General features: G+C 39.8%; 1 protein-coding gene across 13 annotated transcripts in view; it reads left to right on the top strand.

Moving 5' to 3' along the window:
• arvcfb (ARVCF delta catenin family member b) overlaps positions 1-16,354 on the top strand; it is a 233,709-nt gene extending 217,355 nt beyond the window's left edge. For 9 of the 13 annotated variants that reach the window (XM_017414607.3, XM_017414609.3, XM_017414605.3 and 6 more), the window contains 9 exons: positions 1,502-1,629; positions 3,033-3,183; positions 3,918-4,110; positions 5,633-5,744; positions 6,352-6,439; positions 7,606-7,659; positions 10,385-10,476; positions 12,183-12,295; positions 14,374-16,354. In XM_017414607.3, the coding sequence (XP_017270096.1) occupies positions 1,502-1,629; positions 3,033-3,183; positions 3,918-4,110; positions 5,633-5,744; positions 6,352-6,439; positions 7,606-7,659; positions 10,385-10,476; positions 12,183-12,284 (920 nt within the window). In that variant the 3' untranslated portion in view covers positions 12,285-12,295; positions 14,374-16,354. Of the gene's footprint in view, positions 1-1,501; positions 1,630-3,032; positions 3,184-3,917; positions 4,111-5,632; positions 5,745-6,351; positions 6,440-7,605; positions 7,660-10,384; positions 10,477-12,182; positions 12,296-14,373 lie in introns of those variants that run through there. The other 4 variants (XM_017414614.3, XM_017414617.3, XM_037975067.1 and 1 more) reach the window with 4 other exon arrangements.
• The last annotated feature ends 514 nt before the right edge of the window (positions 16,355-16,868 follow it).

Raw genomic sequence — 16,868 nt, 5'->3', positions numbered from 1 at the left:
ACCATCCTTTCCAAGTGTTAACAACTACGTAGCTGTGTCTGAGAGTGCACTTATAGGCCTCCAATCTCTGCCAATTATGGGTATGAGATGCGGATATAAGGGCACAAATACACGTTTACATCTGTTAAGCACCAAAAAGTATCTCGTTCTTCTGCTGAAAAAAGGTCTTAAACTAGAGTCATTATAGCTAGATTTCCACTTTAAGTTTTAATTTTCATTGTCAAAACTTGCATCAAAGTCATACTTCTTTGCAAGTGAAAAATAAAAATGCACGGAGAGCTTGGTGAGCCATGTGCATCAATCAGATATCCCTGGCCACATGAACAGGGCTTTTCAAATAAAAAACTGGCTTCAGAAGATTTGGAAAAGACACAGGAAGTTGTATTCTCTTTCATTTGAGCTTTGAGGCTCGGGAGGAGAATTTTAAAGTTTTTTCTTTTTTTGTGATGTTTTAGAGAATAGGAAGGAAGCAGTATTTATGGAAAAGTATATTTTATCTACAAGTTTTATATCATCAGCCAGCTGGGTGTGCTCAGTGCTAAAACACAGTCACCAACAGGTTTAGTTTCAGTGCCTTAATTTGAAAGTAACCTATTTTCGCATCTTTTTACATGGCTATTTTTTTTCCTCACATCTTTTTGCATGAGTGAATTTTTAAAATTGGATGAACAGTAAGCCCTGAAAACAATATGTTGTTGTCAATTTTTGTTATATGGGTCATATAAACAGAAAATAACATGACTTTTCTCACTCCAAACCATCAAAAATCTGTCTAAGTTTTAGCTCCTTAAGTGTGATGTATCACACTGTATTATTTATGACTTTGTTCAGAGAGTTAACCTTGCTCAGCTATTCCCACCTTTTTAATCAGGCTTTGTATTCGTCCCTTGTAGAACGCTGATGAGTCTGTTTGTTTAAAATAAGAGAAACTTTTGTTTGATGAGTTTGATTTGATCTGATGTCTGCGCCTCGCTCCCTGCCCCGGCTCTGTCTAATAGCTGATAAATGTAATTACTTTTCCATCTGAGGGAGGCCTAATGATTGACTGGTGTGGGATGTCTTATGTGTTGGAGAGATAAAGCTCCCTCTCACATACTCGAGGTTGGGCCTTCAATGTTGGATCAATAATCTCCCCTTGTGTTCTCTCATAAAACTGAAGTGTTTTCAGTAGCAGTGCTTTCATATTGTGCTTCCTATTTTTTTTTTCCAGAGGGTAGAGTTGTGTCTACCTTTTTATAGTTTAGATACTTTTTTTTATATAAAAATCCTTCCATCCAAGTTGCATTTGACAAGGTTTTTTTTTTTTTGCCGTTACCAGAGGTTGTTTGCGTTACACCAAAATCCAAGCTTCTTTCGTGTTTTGCAGTGCCAGAGGATGCTCCCTTACGGACGGAGATAAATTTTCTTACTGTTCTGCCGGCACCTGCTCAAAGCCGAACGAGCTCGCCTGTCCTGCCAGGGATTCTTACTTTCGTGTTTGTCTCCCTGTGTCCCCCTGCAGGCTTCGAGCTGCTGTACCAGCCAGAAGTGGTCAGGCTGTACCTTTCTCTGCTGACGGAGAGCCAGAACTACAACACCCTGGAGGCAGCTGCAGGGGCTCTGCAAAACCTCAGCGCTGGACAGTGGACTGTGAGTCCCGGGTTGGGGAGGGCACAAAACAGTAACACTATGTTCTGTCCGACTTCTTTGCCCAATTACTTACTCTCTTGCAACTTTTGTCTTGGTCATGACCTTTCAGCGATTTGTCTTTTGCAACAGTGAGCAGCAATTAGGCTCAAAAAAGACAACAGTTAAACTCAAAATAAGGAGAAAATCATACAGTTGATAACGCAGCTATACATTAAACCAATGTTAAATGGAGTTTAAATTGATTTTTTATAAAACAATGAGCACTACAAATCTGATGGAGATAAATGGAAAATATAGAATATGGATATAAATGGAAACCAAAACAAAGTGTAATTTCCAAAATCCTTTTTACAAGTAATACTGTCAAAATCCTTTTCTCTTGATTATTAAAAGGATCACAGTAAGAAAAGACAAAGCTTGATTAGGACCATTTCAATCCAGTTGACTTGATTAGTTAAGGGTAACTCGGTCGCTAATGTTCACCGCATTCATCTGTAGTCCTTCTGATAGTGGATGAGATCAGCTCCTCTCCAGCCTCAGTCAGCTCTTTATTCCAATCAGAGCGGCTGGGAGGGGGGGCTGCACGGCTCTCTGGCAGCAGTAAATTATCAACGTGGAAGGCTGGCTGTCAAATGCCAGTTTACACTAAAGCACCTTTAGGCAAGAGCAGTCACCTGTGTTTTTCAGCAGACTGGCTGCACTCAGCTCACAGCAGCATTATTACCGAAGAGCTTCTCTTCACGTCTCTGTTTCAGACTCCAAACACATTCTTCTGTCTTCCAATTTCAGCAGCATCAAGCTTCTCTGCAGATTTTCGATCATTTCTGAAGCCAGACTTCTTCTCTTTATAATATAAAATTAGCTGTAAGTCTTAAATGTAAAGTTTTAAGTGCTTCACTATCAGTGATTTTAAACTAATGTGAGCATTTTGAGGTGGAATTAGTGTCACCTTTGCAGTACATTGCCTGTTGAAACTGATCAGAAGGCCAGGCAGTGCTCAGGAGCCTTTGGCGTCACTAACACATCAGTGCCACTTGTGTTCACTGGACAAAGAGAGAATATCAGAGCTTCTGTTTTCAGTCCTTCTCCATTATTTGCTTTTTTCAGCCCATTTCCAGTGACATGTTTCCCACAGCTTACTCCTGCCACCTGGTGGCTCAGCCGAGTCCACTTTCTGCTTAATTACATCTCTTGGGGTACCAGCACTGAGAAGAGAATACTTTTTATGTCAAAGTAAATGTTTCGTGTTGCAAAAAAAAAAAAAAGACAGACGTAAAATCCAGTGATGTTTAAATTAGGACCAATTATATCACGTGTCCATTGGAAGAGAAGCTGTCTTTTAGTTGCTGCAAACATGAAAGCGTGAATATGACACTGTGACTTGACCTCCGTTTGACCTCCAGTGGTCCAACTACATCAGAGCCACAGTGCGGAAGGAGAAAGGTCTACCCATCCTGGTGGAGCTGCTGCGCTCCGACTCAGACAAGGTGGTCCGAGCTGTGGCCATCGCCCTGCGAAACCTGTCCATTGACCGTCGCAACAAGGATCTGATCGGTACCAAGCATTACCTATATCACACACTCATGTAGGATTTCAGACTAAGATGTTGAAGATGTTCTTTGTCTTCCAGAATGAAACTAAGATAAATGTATCGCGTTGAACATTTGGCTCATATTTTTACAAGACTAGTCTTAAAATCATTTATGATGACGCCCTGAAAAAGCCAATGGTGGCTGTAATTATTCTTTCTGCCCAGGCTGGCCTTAAAGAAATCCCTTTGCTGATGCAATATCTTCGTAACAGAGGTTCAGCTGAAGCAAATGTGATGCCTCAGCAGTAAGAGTGTGTTAAGTCAAGTGCAAAAGAGTTTATAAATAGCCTCTCTGAGCTCAGAAAGGGCACTGTGCAGTTTGAAAAGATAATTTGCCCTCTGATTCTAAATTATTTTTTTGTTTTTGAAAATAGACACTGAGCAACGTATTTTCTATTATATGTCATCATTATAGTTACCAGAAATAGTTCAGGGTTACTGATGGGCTTGGAAAAAACATACGTTTTATAAAGACCCTATATGTTATCTGATGGTAAGGGTTAGAAACGCTGCACATGTGAGCATCAAATCTCTTATTTTTCTATCAACACTACCTGATTACCTTATCAGAATAAGACTTAAAGACTATACATAATATGTTACAGTTCTTTTAATACAATCCTAGAATTAAAGAAAGTAATCTTATTATGTACTCATCGTCACCTGGCTAACCTTAATAAAATGCTTCATTTTATAGGAAGTTATGCCATGCGGGACTTGGTGAGCAACCTGCCCAGCGGTCAGCAGCGACCAGCCAAGAACCTGGAGGAGGACACCGTGGTGGCCATCCTCAACACCATTCATGAGATAGTCACCGACAGCTCTGAAAACGCTCGCTCCCTCATCCAGGCCCAGGCCATAGAGAAGCTGGTCGCCATCAACAGGACAAGGTAACGCAGCAAAAACAAACACTGGATAAATTAGATTTTTCTGCGTGCACGTTCAGCCCTTTTGAAGCGGAGTGTTGTGGAGAAGTTATGAACAAATAATATCATACCTGTTGGAATCAGTGCTTTTAATAAAATCAGTTTGGAGAAAAAAAGTTTAATTCTGACTGGACTGACAAACTAATAACTAGCCCGGTTGCTGCTAAATCAGTGCAGTTATTTTCCTCGGATTCTGTGGTTAATTACAAACTAAATGGCAGCAGCAGCAGCAGCAGCTAGCTGTAACACATTTTGGGTCAATTCCAGCATGAATATCTTTCCGCTCTGACCGTATTGACGAGGTAATAATAGCTTGTCTGACTGTATCCATGTCCAAAGTGGATTTAGCCATTATTAAACCACTTCAACCTATAAAATGTCGTTACAGTTCATTGAACTGACATTGTTTAAACCGCAAAATTCTACTCAATTATTTATCTCAAAATAAACATGGGTGTAAAGGATTATAAAAAAAATGTTTGTCTGAACAGCTCTAAAACTTTGAGGTTTAAAGTTGACAGGAGCTATCCACTTTAGTCCTGGCCCCACTCGAACTAGCCATTTGCTCATCAGTCCGGTCAAAATTAAACTTGTTTCTTTAAGCTGAGCCTATTCAAAGAGGTATCTACAACAGGCAAGATAATTATTGTTCACATCTACGGAACTCCACTTTAAAAATGTCCCTTTAATATATAGGGCGCTCTCCACAGTCAACCAAATTGACAGATTACGTAAACCATACCGAGGCAAAATAAACAGGATTATTCTACTTAGACCTTGAGATCGAGTTGTGTAATGAGTTTTTTTGTTAGTATTCATGGAGGATAGTACAGTGTGCCTCTGAAGGGTGGGAGCTTGCCTTCCACATACAAACATGTGCCTACAAAGATTACTGCCCACCACACATGAATTAAAGGGCTTTTTCCGCTGGAGGCAAGTGCTGGTGGGGTGCCTCTGACTGGAAATACAAGTCAGCATTCAGACAGATGTTTGTAGGTCTTGACTTATTTTAGCACAATGTTAAACCAACCAGATTGAGGGAACCTGTATCATGTCACACTGTTTATTTTATGATCAAGGGTCCTTTTCAGAAGCGATCTCCTGTTCGGGGATGTGTTGATCACTCTGAGAGCCACTAACTAACATGACTATACATAGTTCATTCACAGACTGAATAAATGTGTTTTTTCTCAGCCTCCTGAGATTAGCTTTCTTTGATGTAACGCCCCCCTCATTCACTTTTAATTAATACTGGTGGCTCAAAGGTAGCTAATGAAAGAAGATGTGCATTCATCTGGTTATGAATAAAAAAAAAACAGAGCCTAAAGCTGCCAGGGGAGACAGTGTGTTTGAATAAAGAGATTGATTGCAGCAGCACCGAGCTGGCACATCGACTGGCGCCATCTTGGGGTTAGTTGGGGTTTCTTACTTTAATTGCTTCTGTAGCTTCTTCATTTATTTCCTCCTCTTTTTGTCGCCCCCTCAGCCAGTCGGCTCGTGAAACAAAGGCGGCGTCCCACGTGCTGCAGACGGTTTGGAGCTACAAGGAGCTGAGGAACGCTTTGACCAAGGACGGCTGGAACAAGAGCCACTTCCAGGTACAGGGCTTTAATGTTCCTAAAAGTTCTTCTTCTGAGTCTTGTCCACCGTTATCCAACATCTTTTAACCTCATCTTGGTTGTACAAAGTGTTTTAAAGTCTTTTTCATTCACCAGTTTACACAGACTCATACAGTGGTTTCCATTATGTATTTACACTGGATTTTTTTCTCTAATGTTACACATCAGTCAGCCTATCAGGGTTAATGTAACCTTCAGTCTTAAGCCCAAAGACACTTCGACCATTTGCAGAACTTGGTATTAAACTGTTTTGATTTTCTGACATAAGATTGCTGCTCTAACAAAAGCTCACAGATTGAAAATATTGTTTTCAACTTTTAGAAACAATTTGGAGAAATACCTTTGTATTTTTATTTTTTTTATTGAGGTGTTCAGCTTGGATCCTGAATAATTTAAATAACTACTTCATATATAGAATGGTCCCAAATGAATCTACAGAAAGTCGATTTTGTTCACTTTCCACACGTTATTTCCCACATTAAGGCAACTTAAGCACCTTCTGATATTTACTGTAAAACTGCACTAGTATTAAACTCTAACCCAGCATTTAGGAGGGTTGTATGAACCTGTTTACCTCTTTACTCAGCCCGCCGTGACCGTCACCCCTAAAGCAACCAAGAATGGCAAACCAGGTTACGACGACACCACTCTGCCCCTGATGGAGAAGAACCAAGGTCAGTGTGTGTTTGTGTTAATGCATCTGTCCTTTGACCTGTTTGGAGGACTTTCTGAGAAGGACTAGAAAGAGCTTAAATTATAATATTATGTTGTCTGGGAGGACAACATAATAATATGTGTATGACAGTTTATGTGGGAGCTTAAATTTAAGGTTAAAACTAAATGTCTTTTTATTTTGTCCGAAGAATGTTTTATGCAAACACCAGCAGTGTCTTAGTTAGCATTTATCCACATGCTAAGTTGATTCATACTAACACGGGAAACACTTAAAAACAGATTTGGTAACTAATATGCAATCATGCTTTATGGTTTTCTCCAGTATCGGTTAAAAATAAACTAAAGAGCCAAGTTGTTAAGTGAAGTAATAGTTTAGCAAGAATGATCCAAAAAACTGTGTTTGACTGAATAAATAAAGCTTTTAATTTTTTTTTAAAATGGGATATTTTTAGATGAATCTTTAAAAAATGTCCTACGAATACAAACTATTTCATAAAGTGAATTATTAAACACTCATTTTGTTCAAGATTGTTCTTTAATAAGTAAATTAACCCTGAGAGTCCTCAAAGCTGGTCAAATCAAAGTACTAACAATTACTAAAACATAGTATCTGACTCTGTGTGTGTCCACCTTCTGTGTACATGTTTGTTTTTATCACAGCTGTTTTGATAATGCTATGCTTGCAACACTATAACTCATCCTTCTGTGTGGTGATGTTGTGTTTAATGTTGTGCTGCTTCAGATTGTTCAATTTAAGCTGATGCAGTAGCATCAAGGAAAAATGCATTTCTACCAACTGTACAGTAAATATATCTGTGTAAAAGTGGTTTGTCCACAGGGGAAAACTAACAGCAGCCGTATATTAAATTGTATGAATGGAGCTGGTAAAATACATTGTCTCAATGACACGCTTCTCTTTGACAAAGCAGCATTTTTCTCTCCTGATTTTTAGCATTTTGTTTTGTTTTTCTTTGCCTCCATCAATGAGCGGTGACTCTCATGCCTCCACACTCTCAGTTTGCATTATTTGATCACTGGCCAAAACCCATTACCCTCAAAACGCTGCGGCTGTTTTTGGCTCAGCAATTCAGCTTGTTTGTTTGCGGACTTTATTCTTCTTTTTTTTTTTTTTTTTTTGTACAAATGGCGTATAAATGCTTTTCAGGCCCCAGGAAATGTGGCAGTGGTGATATGATACCTATGGACGAGCTGTGTCCAGGTAAGAGCCAGTCTGCATGATGGTCCTCAGCTAAAGAGGAGCAAACGCTCCAATATTCTCCTCCCACCATCCTACAGAACAGACATCCGTCCTATTAGTTCTTTAAATACATTTTGTTAGCTGGAACTCTGAGAGTCTTATCTCAATATGGAGACTTGGGACTGAGCTGCTTCAGATTTTCTCAGTCGAGCTTTCATAACAGTAAATATTCTTCTCATAGTTAGAAAGATTGAACTGTAACTCTTACTGTCCTTAAGTCTTTGTCTTTATTCAGCTGTGACTTCTTAGAATGACTGGAAAGGATTTTTTGTCCTTCGTGTTTTCACTTCCTCTCTTACCCGAAGTCAGCCTCTGGGAGTTTATGTTGCTGGATTTCCTCTGAGCCTTTGAGCCTGTTTATTTCAAGCATCTCACCCTCCCTCCTGGGACTCGTACTGAAAATTAAACTAGGACTAAAAACACTTCACTTCAAAGTAGAAGTTGAAAGCTGGAACACAAAGCTTTGTACTCTCACTTTCTGTAAGGGGAAACGTGTTTATTTTGGAGGCAACGCAGCATTTCCGCTTTAACCAGCTGGAAAGTCACCAACCAATTTATCAGTCATTAGCTTATCGTCCACTTCTAAAGGTTGTTTAAATGTACAAAACAGAAGCTTAATAAAAGTAAACCTTTTTAATGACATCTGCAGTTCTTTGGTTTGACAACATTCTGACATAAGCAGCATGGCTCAGGTTCAGAAGCACAAATTAACATCAAAATGTAAGAAGATGTCACTTCATAACAAACTCGACAAAACTTCTTGAAAGTGACTGACTAAATAATAAGATTTTTGACTGCTCCTGTCTCACTGCTGTCTGCTTGTTAGGTTGATCTCTCTTTTTTTTGTGGCAGAACATGTTGTTATCAGGAAAACTGCAGCTGTCTTCTGTCATCAGAAGGTGACAGTAGACAGGGCATCTTTAGGTTAAGTCAAGGTTGTTCCTTGTTACTGCAGGGCAGTTATCCCTTTAATAATGTGACAGATTGATAGCCTTAAACATGTAGAAAAGGAATGTTTTCAGCTGTTTCCATCCACTGCTGATAAGTTTTACACAACCACTGCTCATGATTATGGCAATATGATACTGTGTTTTAATAAAGTTGTCTTTATACTTTTGTATAATCCCCATTACATGTGTAGTGTCACACATAAATCAGGGTTTGGTACATGCCATACCTCGGCTTTAGGGTTAGGGTTCGGTATGATAAACAAACTAACTGTCAAATGCTGTGTTTTTCATTATTTTATACAGACAATAGCACCCCCAGAAGCAGAAACAGAAAAATAAACCTCACTTAGTAGTATAGTCTCTAAGGTAGCAGATTAAGCATGGTAGGGTTTGTCAACTGGTAACTTCACTATAAACTACAAAATTTAAAAAGCCTCTTTTTGTTTTTTTGAACTTTTAATCCAAATTTGTGTCAAGCAAAAAGCAAACTATCAAAACAAAATAAAAATAAATAGTAATTTGCCCTAGATTTGATGCAAAATAAAAGGCAGTGCAGAACTTAACAAGATATTCTAATATGAAAATATAAAATGGACAACATGTCAAACACTCACACCTCACTTCTCAGCGAGCTGAGTGCTGGTTTGCTGTTCATACACAGGTGGTGTTTATTAATCTCCTGCTGACTTGTTTACTAGTATTATTTCAATGCCAGACAGCATTTCAAAGTGTGTGAATTATGACCCTTTTGGCTTCCCATACATCCACCTCTAACTCTGAACTCCTGCTGTGAATCACCACTAATTTTTCCACTCTGCTGATTTTATACAAAACAGGAAGGTTTGGAAGCTCCCGCGTTTCATCTGAACGCTCCATTCTTGCTTTGCATTAATGTTGAGTGCTTTAGATAGCACCTTTCGCTACACCTTTTCTGTTGTGACAGTCAGCAAAAAGCAATAGAAAACTAAAAGTATGCCCTGTTTTAGATGAGAGTGGTGATTTCTTGTATCCTGATTGCATACATCTGACCCTGACATGTCAGATCTGTCAGATCATGTCAAATCTGGTACGAATACATATAGGTTATACCCACTTTTACCCATAGCTCAGACAAATTTTATATACTGTCCAGTTTATGAAAATGGTAAACATACTTTGGCTTTTCCTTGTAATTTTTTTTACCAGATGTGTGAATAAATTTATTTGGAAGATTAACAGAGACCTGCTAACAGACTGACCAATTCATAAGCATATTCTCCAAATATTTCCCCAGCTATACTATGAGCAGTAGTTTTTTTTTAATCGTAGTTACTGACCTAATACAACAAAACAAAAGTTGCATTTTAGTACACATGTAGTCCCATTCAGACAGCAGTGGGAGTCAGGGTGCAGTGACAGAAAACAGTGTCCAGTCTTTTTTTCAATGTTGTCATTCTCAGCTGATCCCATCAATCTCCCACATGTCGGCTCGTATTGTTAACATACGAGTTGTCATGACAACACAACATATTTTAACATAAAAACTTGTGCATTGTGTCTAACAGATGTAAATATCCCTAAGGAATCCTTCAATTACTTAGTTCAGAAGCACAAACTAAGAGTGTGGATGCATGTGTGGGAATATTTCCTTTCTTGATTGCGTCAAACATCAAATGATCTTTTCTTTTTTTTCTTTTTTATTTTTTTGTAGTCAGACTCAGAGGAGTTAACTGATCATTGTTCTCTGACCTCATTAGATGGTTACTCCACCATTGACCAGAGGGACAAGGACTGCAAATATAAAACAGACGATGGCTCAGCCGACCCGACAGAACGGGAACCATTAAAGGTAAAAAGCGACCTCCTCTGATCTCATCTAGGATTCAGGGCACGACAGATTAAATAATGACTTCATGTGGAAAAATAGGATCCCATTCCCTCTGTGTGTGTTTTCTCTCTTTCCCGCTCCGTGTCTTCGGCGGTGGCCCCTCATTAGAGGCTCTTAATTCTATCGACTCTTTAAAGAGGCTGCAAGTCGTCGTTCTCTGTTAATGTTGCCACAGTCTCAGATCTGGGAGCCACCAGTTAATTGAGTGTAAGCTTTTGGAGTCTGTAAGGTAATTAATCTGAGGCTGATTAAAGGAACCGCCAACACAAGCGCGCTTCCTGCCGACGAGCCCCGTTTCAGAAATGAACGGAGGGGAATTATCAAGGGGTCGTCTGCTGATTATGCACGCTGCAGCCACGGTTTGTTTATTGTCGAGCCGGGTGGCAATCCAGCCTCAAAGTGGAGTCAGAAGATAATGGCCTCAGAGGGTGTCTGACATGTCAAATGACTTTCAAGTACTTCTTGGTTGTTTGGTTTTCATCTATTAAAGTGTGCGATGGAAGACATTTGCCAGTCGGGACTCTGAAATGCAAACACTAATGAGGCTTCTTGTGATATACATTTGCTTCTCTGTGCAGGTTTAAAGTCTCTTCCTGTGTTAATATTAGTTAAATCACTTTAAGCCTGTAAACATTCTACTTAATAGTTTAGTTTTGCTCTTTTTACTTGAATTTTGAAATAATTCTAGCACTTTAAATGTATTTCAGAAAGAAAATAAAAGATTTTATAGACGTGTCATTGCATTGAAATTAAAGTTTAACTTTTTTGAATGAAATTGAAACAAAAAAGAAGTTTACAGTTTAAAGACTCTACTGTAAAGCTTCCACTGCAGCCGTTGTTAGGAGTTACAGGTATAACTCGGCAATTTATTGTGACAGAAGGGCAAATATTGGCAGCAACACCCGCCATGCGTCTGAACCAGAAGACTGTGTGGACAGACATGTACGAAAACGTGTGTTAAAAAACAACGGTTTATAATCTGAGGTATTGTTTCCTATCAAAATCCGATCCAAACAAGAATCGTGCCAGCAGTGTTGATGTATATATGTTGATATTTGTCACATAAAGCATTTTTCAAGCTACTCTGTTGAGCCATCATGGTTTTGTCTGAAAAGGGTTTTTTTTCCACACAGATGTTCAGCTTCAGAGGGAAGTGGTTTGATTAAAAAAGATAATCTTGATGAAGATTCTCAGGCTTTTAAGTCACATTTATTGAACTAAGTAGATTTAGTTACTATACTTTTTATCAGACAGGCAAATATTTGCCTCATGGGTGACTGTTTCATGTCTCAAACTAACAGATACGTAAATCAGCTCACACAGACACTCATCACAGCACGAAGTTGTGCTCGACCTCAGAGTACGCAGGACCTTACTAAGCTGCCATGTGCTTCCCAGAGGCGATCCTCTGCCTGCTCCAACTGCACCTTGGCTCTTCCAACTCCTCTTTTGATTTGCATGGTTTTGTTTTCCTGTTCTGAAACCTCTCTGACTTCTTTCCAAAGCTCTCCTTCAAGCAGGGAACTAATGCTGGCTTCTCTGATCCTGGATGTGTGCTTGTGTGTGTGACTAAGCATATATGTCCAATGTAATGACTTCTTTTTGTTTTACTGTGTGTGTTTGTTTTTGTTTGTTTTTTTTCCTAACCCGTCCCTCGGTGGCTACAGAATGACACAAATAGGAAGCACTATATCAGGAGTAACAGGCCTGCGGTCAGTCTGGTGGACGCTTGTGACGTTAAGCCCCAGCCTGTTGACTCCTGGGTCTAAATGCATGCATGGTAGGTCTGCAAAAAACAAAAAGTCAATGCACAAACCAAAGTAACTTCCTGCACCTTCTGGGTTGGATTGTTGCATCCATTCATCTTCTTCTAGTCGATCATTTCTGCCTTTTCCCCTCCCACACTTTGTCACGTAGACCTGCTGTCACCCTTGAAGCAGTCAGCTGAGAAGTCACACGCCCCAAATCAACTCAAACTATTTAGGACTTATTGTTTTGCTTCAGCAAGTAAAGACGAACTCTCAAAAGCGAAAGTGCAGATTTAAACCGTGCAAATGTGCGACGTAGTGCAGCACAGAGCTCCCCCAGAGCCTAACGCTGCTGCTCAGGGAGATAGAGTTAGAAATGACTTGTCCACTCTAACGCTCGCAGAGCACTGACAGACTCCGGTCTCTGTTTACAATTCGGCGCCGCCTGCCTCATTGAAATGTACGCCCAGCGCCTCGCTCACCGCTTCACACACCCCCCCCTCCGGACAGCTGATGCTGGAGCTGGAGGCAAATGATGAAGAGGAGTCATTCTTCTGCACTCTAAACACATCCTCTAGAGACTCAGGTGTCCCTTAATGAAAAGCTGTAGCGAAGGAAGAAAAAAGAAAAAGGAAAGCTGTGCGCACACGCTCTCGTCTCATCTGTCAGAGCACTTTAAGGGTAAAATAGCCGGAGTTTAGGTCGGTGATTTATGTAATCAGATGATTGGACGATGAAACAACCTGAGTGACTTCAGTAAATGATGAGCTCACAGGAAATTAAAGTGGACATTTTGAGGTTGTCGATCAGAATATTTAGTTTTTTCAGGTCCTCGTTTAACTGGTTTATTGCCAGTGGCTCGATAGTCGTATTTGTAGAAAGGAACTGCGTCAGACTCAGTTACAGGCGGGGGCCAAAACTAAAAACGTGGTCCTAGGCGAGGATCAGTCTCACACAACATTTATCTAAAACAAAAAAAAGGCGTATAAATGCTTTTTAGATATAATATGTCAAATTATTCTTATGTAAATATAACATACACTTTTATGTAGTATTTTACATTGAATTTAGAACCAACATGACTTTTGTTATTGAAGGAAAAAAAATCCAATTTAAAAAGGGACACATCATTAGCATTCATTTTTTATGCCTTGAATTCTATCAGTTGTTTTTTGTTATTTCTTAGTTATTTTACCCCAATACATCAAATTGGCTATATATATATATTGAACTACTAACTACCAATACTGTGCTTTAAAACAAGAAGAGGGTACAGAATAAAAAAAGAAAATATACATTAAATCAGACTCTGCAGATGTGGTCGATTGTTTCAATAATCAGAGAAATTTTGACCCAAAAGGCACTAAAAGCCTCTAAATCCTGCCTCTGCAACCAAGATGAGATAATCTTGTTTTTACCCAACATTTAAAGCCCCCAGTGTTTGACTCTCTCAAAGCTGCGAGCTGATCCGGGTCAGCATGTCTGATTGTCCTGTCACCTGCATGTACCTCCTCCGATCAGACCCTTCTGCCTCCTCGATTTTCATCCCACATCGTCTTTATTAGCGGCCGTCTCATTTCCATCCATCAGGAAATGCGTCACGCTGTGATAAAGTGACAGAGTTTTAGTGTTCACCGGGGTTCTGCCTCATTAGTAGAGAGAGAACGAGGGGGGGAAAAAAAAGCTGAAAGTTAATGGGAAGAGTGAATCATCAGGTAAGATGTTTTGTAGTTCATTTAGCACTTGCAGGATCTCGTGCAGCTCATTAAGCATCTGTTTGCCTCTCCACTTGCCATCTGTAGCAACATGTCTGATCATTGACTAAGATGTTTTTAAGTGAATGGAATAACATCAGCACAACTAAAGAGTTTCAGTCCAAATTTATAACCCTTATTAATAAATGTAAAAGGTGTTTTCCCAATAAGGCTGGAATTTGGTTAAAAAAGATGTTTAATAAACTCCCATACAGCCTTAGTGTGAAAACTGGCTGAAGTAGATGTTTTTTTACGATTTGAAGTTAAGATTTTTATTTTCGTTTGGACTGAAACTCAACATTTGACAGTAAGAAATGCTTCTCCTTACTTTGGTTTCTGTCTTCTATGTGCTTCAGGCTTAAAAATGCAACAGTGCAACAACCCCAGCTCGAAGAGGATCTGTCATATCACCACTGCCATTTCACAGGAGCTCATCTTTGGAGTCGGACTTTGTACAGCAGAGAGGATTTCAAACGATCACAGCGGCAGCCAGCGCTTAGTCATGCTTTTCAAAACAAAACAAAAAAGTTTCAAAAGAACAAAAACAAGTGACTTCTCTTACTATTTTGTCATATCTACATTCCTGGACATCATGTGAATTTTACAGTGTTGACTTTTGATGAGCTCTGAAACAACAGGGCGGAGGCCGGTGCTGGTGAAGGAGTGGGAGCGGAAATAAGAGGAAGAAGCAAAGTGAGGAAGCGTCGATGGGACAGGAACGTGCGTTGAAAGGAAACCTGTGCGACAAAGATGTTTTACTTTTAAAAAGTGGGGTTTGACGAGTTGTTTCGAATGTATTGTCACACTTTGACATCAACAGGTTTAGGGGGTGGTGTGTTGGAAAGCTCCTGGAGGTTTGATGAGACGGACGCAGAGAAAACGGAAACAGAGAGAGAGAGAGAGACGAGAAACCAAGCCCGAGACGAGCCGTAGCATTGTAGGGAAGCGCGTAACTGTCTGTTCTCACGGACTGAAAATTCATCTGGGTTCACTGTGGGTTTTTTTGTTTTAAAAGAAAAAAAAAGGTGCACTGCTTTTTAAATCCAACGTGCAAAACAGGTTCTAAAGTTAGGAGTGTGCAAGTTGGGATCCGAGGACGAAGCAAGTGGCACATTGAGTCCATCTGATGGCGTTTCTGTTCACACGGCGTCACAAGAGGAAGGCTAAGTGGAAACGAATCCAAATACGGTGGCCTGTATGAGCCAAACGGTTACTCGTGTGAACACTCAGGTTGTGTAGTGATGCGGCTTCATGAGTTTCTGAGCTGGTTGCTGTTTGTTAGCGTTGTGTATTGAAGAGAATATAAGACATTATGTTTATAAATAAATTTTGTTTTGTTCTTTTTATTTTTTATTTTGGAAGGTTTTGTTCCTTTGGTAATAGATTAGCTCTAAAAGTTGGATTTTATATAAATGTATATTAGAGTAAAACAAAACAAAACAATAAAAACAGAAAAATGAAGGCAAAAACAACAAAAAATCTGACTTCTTAGTTGTATGTTAATATCACATTGTTTGGAAAGCACATTACATTTGATAATGGCTCACCATGTTTGTAAACAACAAATAACCGCGTGTATAACTTCAATGTGTGTCGGATATTGTCAAGTCACAGCAAGGTTCACCTATTTATATTTTGTATTTGCCACAGGTTAAAAAAAAACAAAAAAAAACGAGGTTGTTTTTTTTTGTTATAAACATGTGTTTCTCCGGTGGGGTCAGACTGGAGGAGAACGGGGGACAAATTGATGACATTATTGTTATTAAAAATAAATATTTCCTTTCTTTCCTCGTGCATTTCCAGACCACCTAATCACCACAAACCTGCTGCTGCATCTTTAATGAAATTATTAAGTCGTGAGCATGAAGAAGAAAAAAAAAATCTTTACAGATGTTTATATTCTTTCCAAGTGCCAGTTTATTTTCTTTTTTTTTTCGTGGTCTCGTTTATGGATATGAACTAATTCATTCGTGTGCAGGAGAGGTGGATCCGGGGGTTGTGGTTGGAGACGAAGCGACCGCGGCAGTGCGTAGGTTTAAATATCAAGGTTGGACTTATAGGATATATATTTTTACAGTGGAGTTGGGGTAGGAAGATGAGGCGCAGAATCCCGATCCGATCGAAGCCGGTGTCACTCATGCGTCTCTCACTCAAGGCGAACGGCATGTGCCTGTGTTGGAGTCCGATTCTTTTCTTTGTGACGTATGTGACTTTGTAAAGCTTGCATATTTTACACGGTGTTTACAAAGATGTGCGTTGTGGTTCAATGAAAAAAAAAAAAAACTAAATCAACTTACTGTGTAATAAATTCAGATTTCTACAAAAAAAAAAAAAAAGGCTAAAAACGTCATAATACCCAGCATCCCTTTTGTGTGTCCTCAGCCATGTGTGGTTTCATTGGACAAAAGTCCCATGTGACTGTCTGTTCCGAAATGCACTACCACAACCAAAGGATCTGGAGTTGTGTTCACATGAATTCAGAAACAAACAAACAAACAAAAGCGGGGTTCTTGGGTTTTTGTGAATGTGCAGCCCGTCGTACATTTACAGAACGGAGAACCGTACAACTGTGCTGTAAACCCCCACCCGCCACCCCACAGGGCAGGCGTCGAATCAAACAAACCTACCTGTGTAGATAGAACAGATTCGAGCCGTCGAGCTGAAGGAACTGAGTAGCAGATGTGTTTGTACCTTTCACGTGCCTTAATCTTTTTCCATGGTAGATGAAGAGAAATGTGTTTTATATAACTCCATTCCAGCCTCCACCCACACACCCCCGACCGTCATCTCGCCATTCCTTCTGTTCACCTTCCCTCCCTGTGTCCCCCCCCCACACCCCACACCCCCACCC

Source organism: Kryptolebias marmoratus, linkage group LG1 (genome assembly GCF_001649575.2).
Source record: "Kryptolebias marmoratus isolate JLee-2015 linkage group LG1, ASM164957v2, whole genome shotgun sequence".
Taxonomy (NCBI): Eukaryota; Metazoa; Chordata; class Actinopteri; order Cyprinodontiformes; family Rivulidae; genus Kryptolebias; species Kryptolebias marmoratus.
The sequence above is the reverse complement of the archived record's forward strand: the minus strand, read 5'-3'. Positions and strand labels throughout refer to the sequence as shown.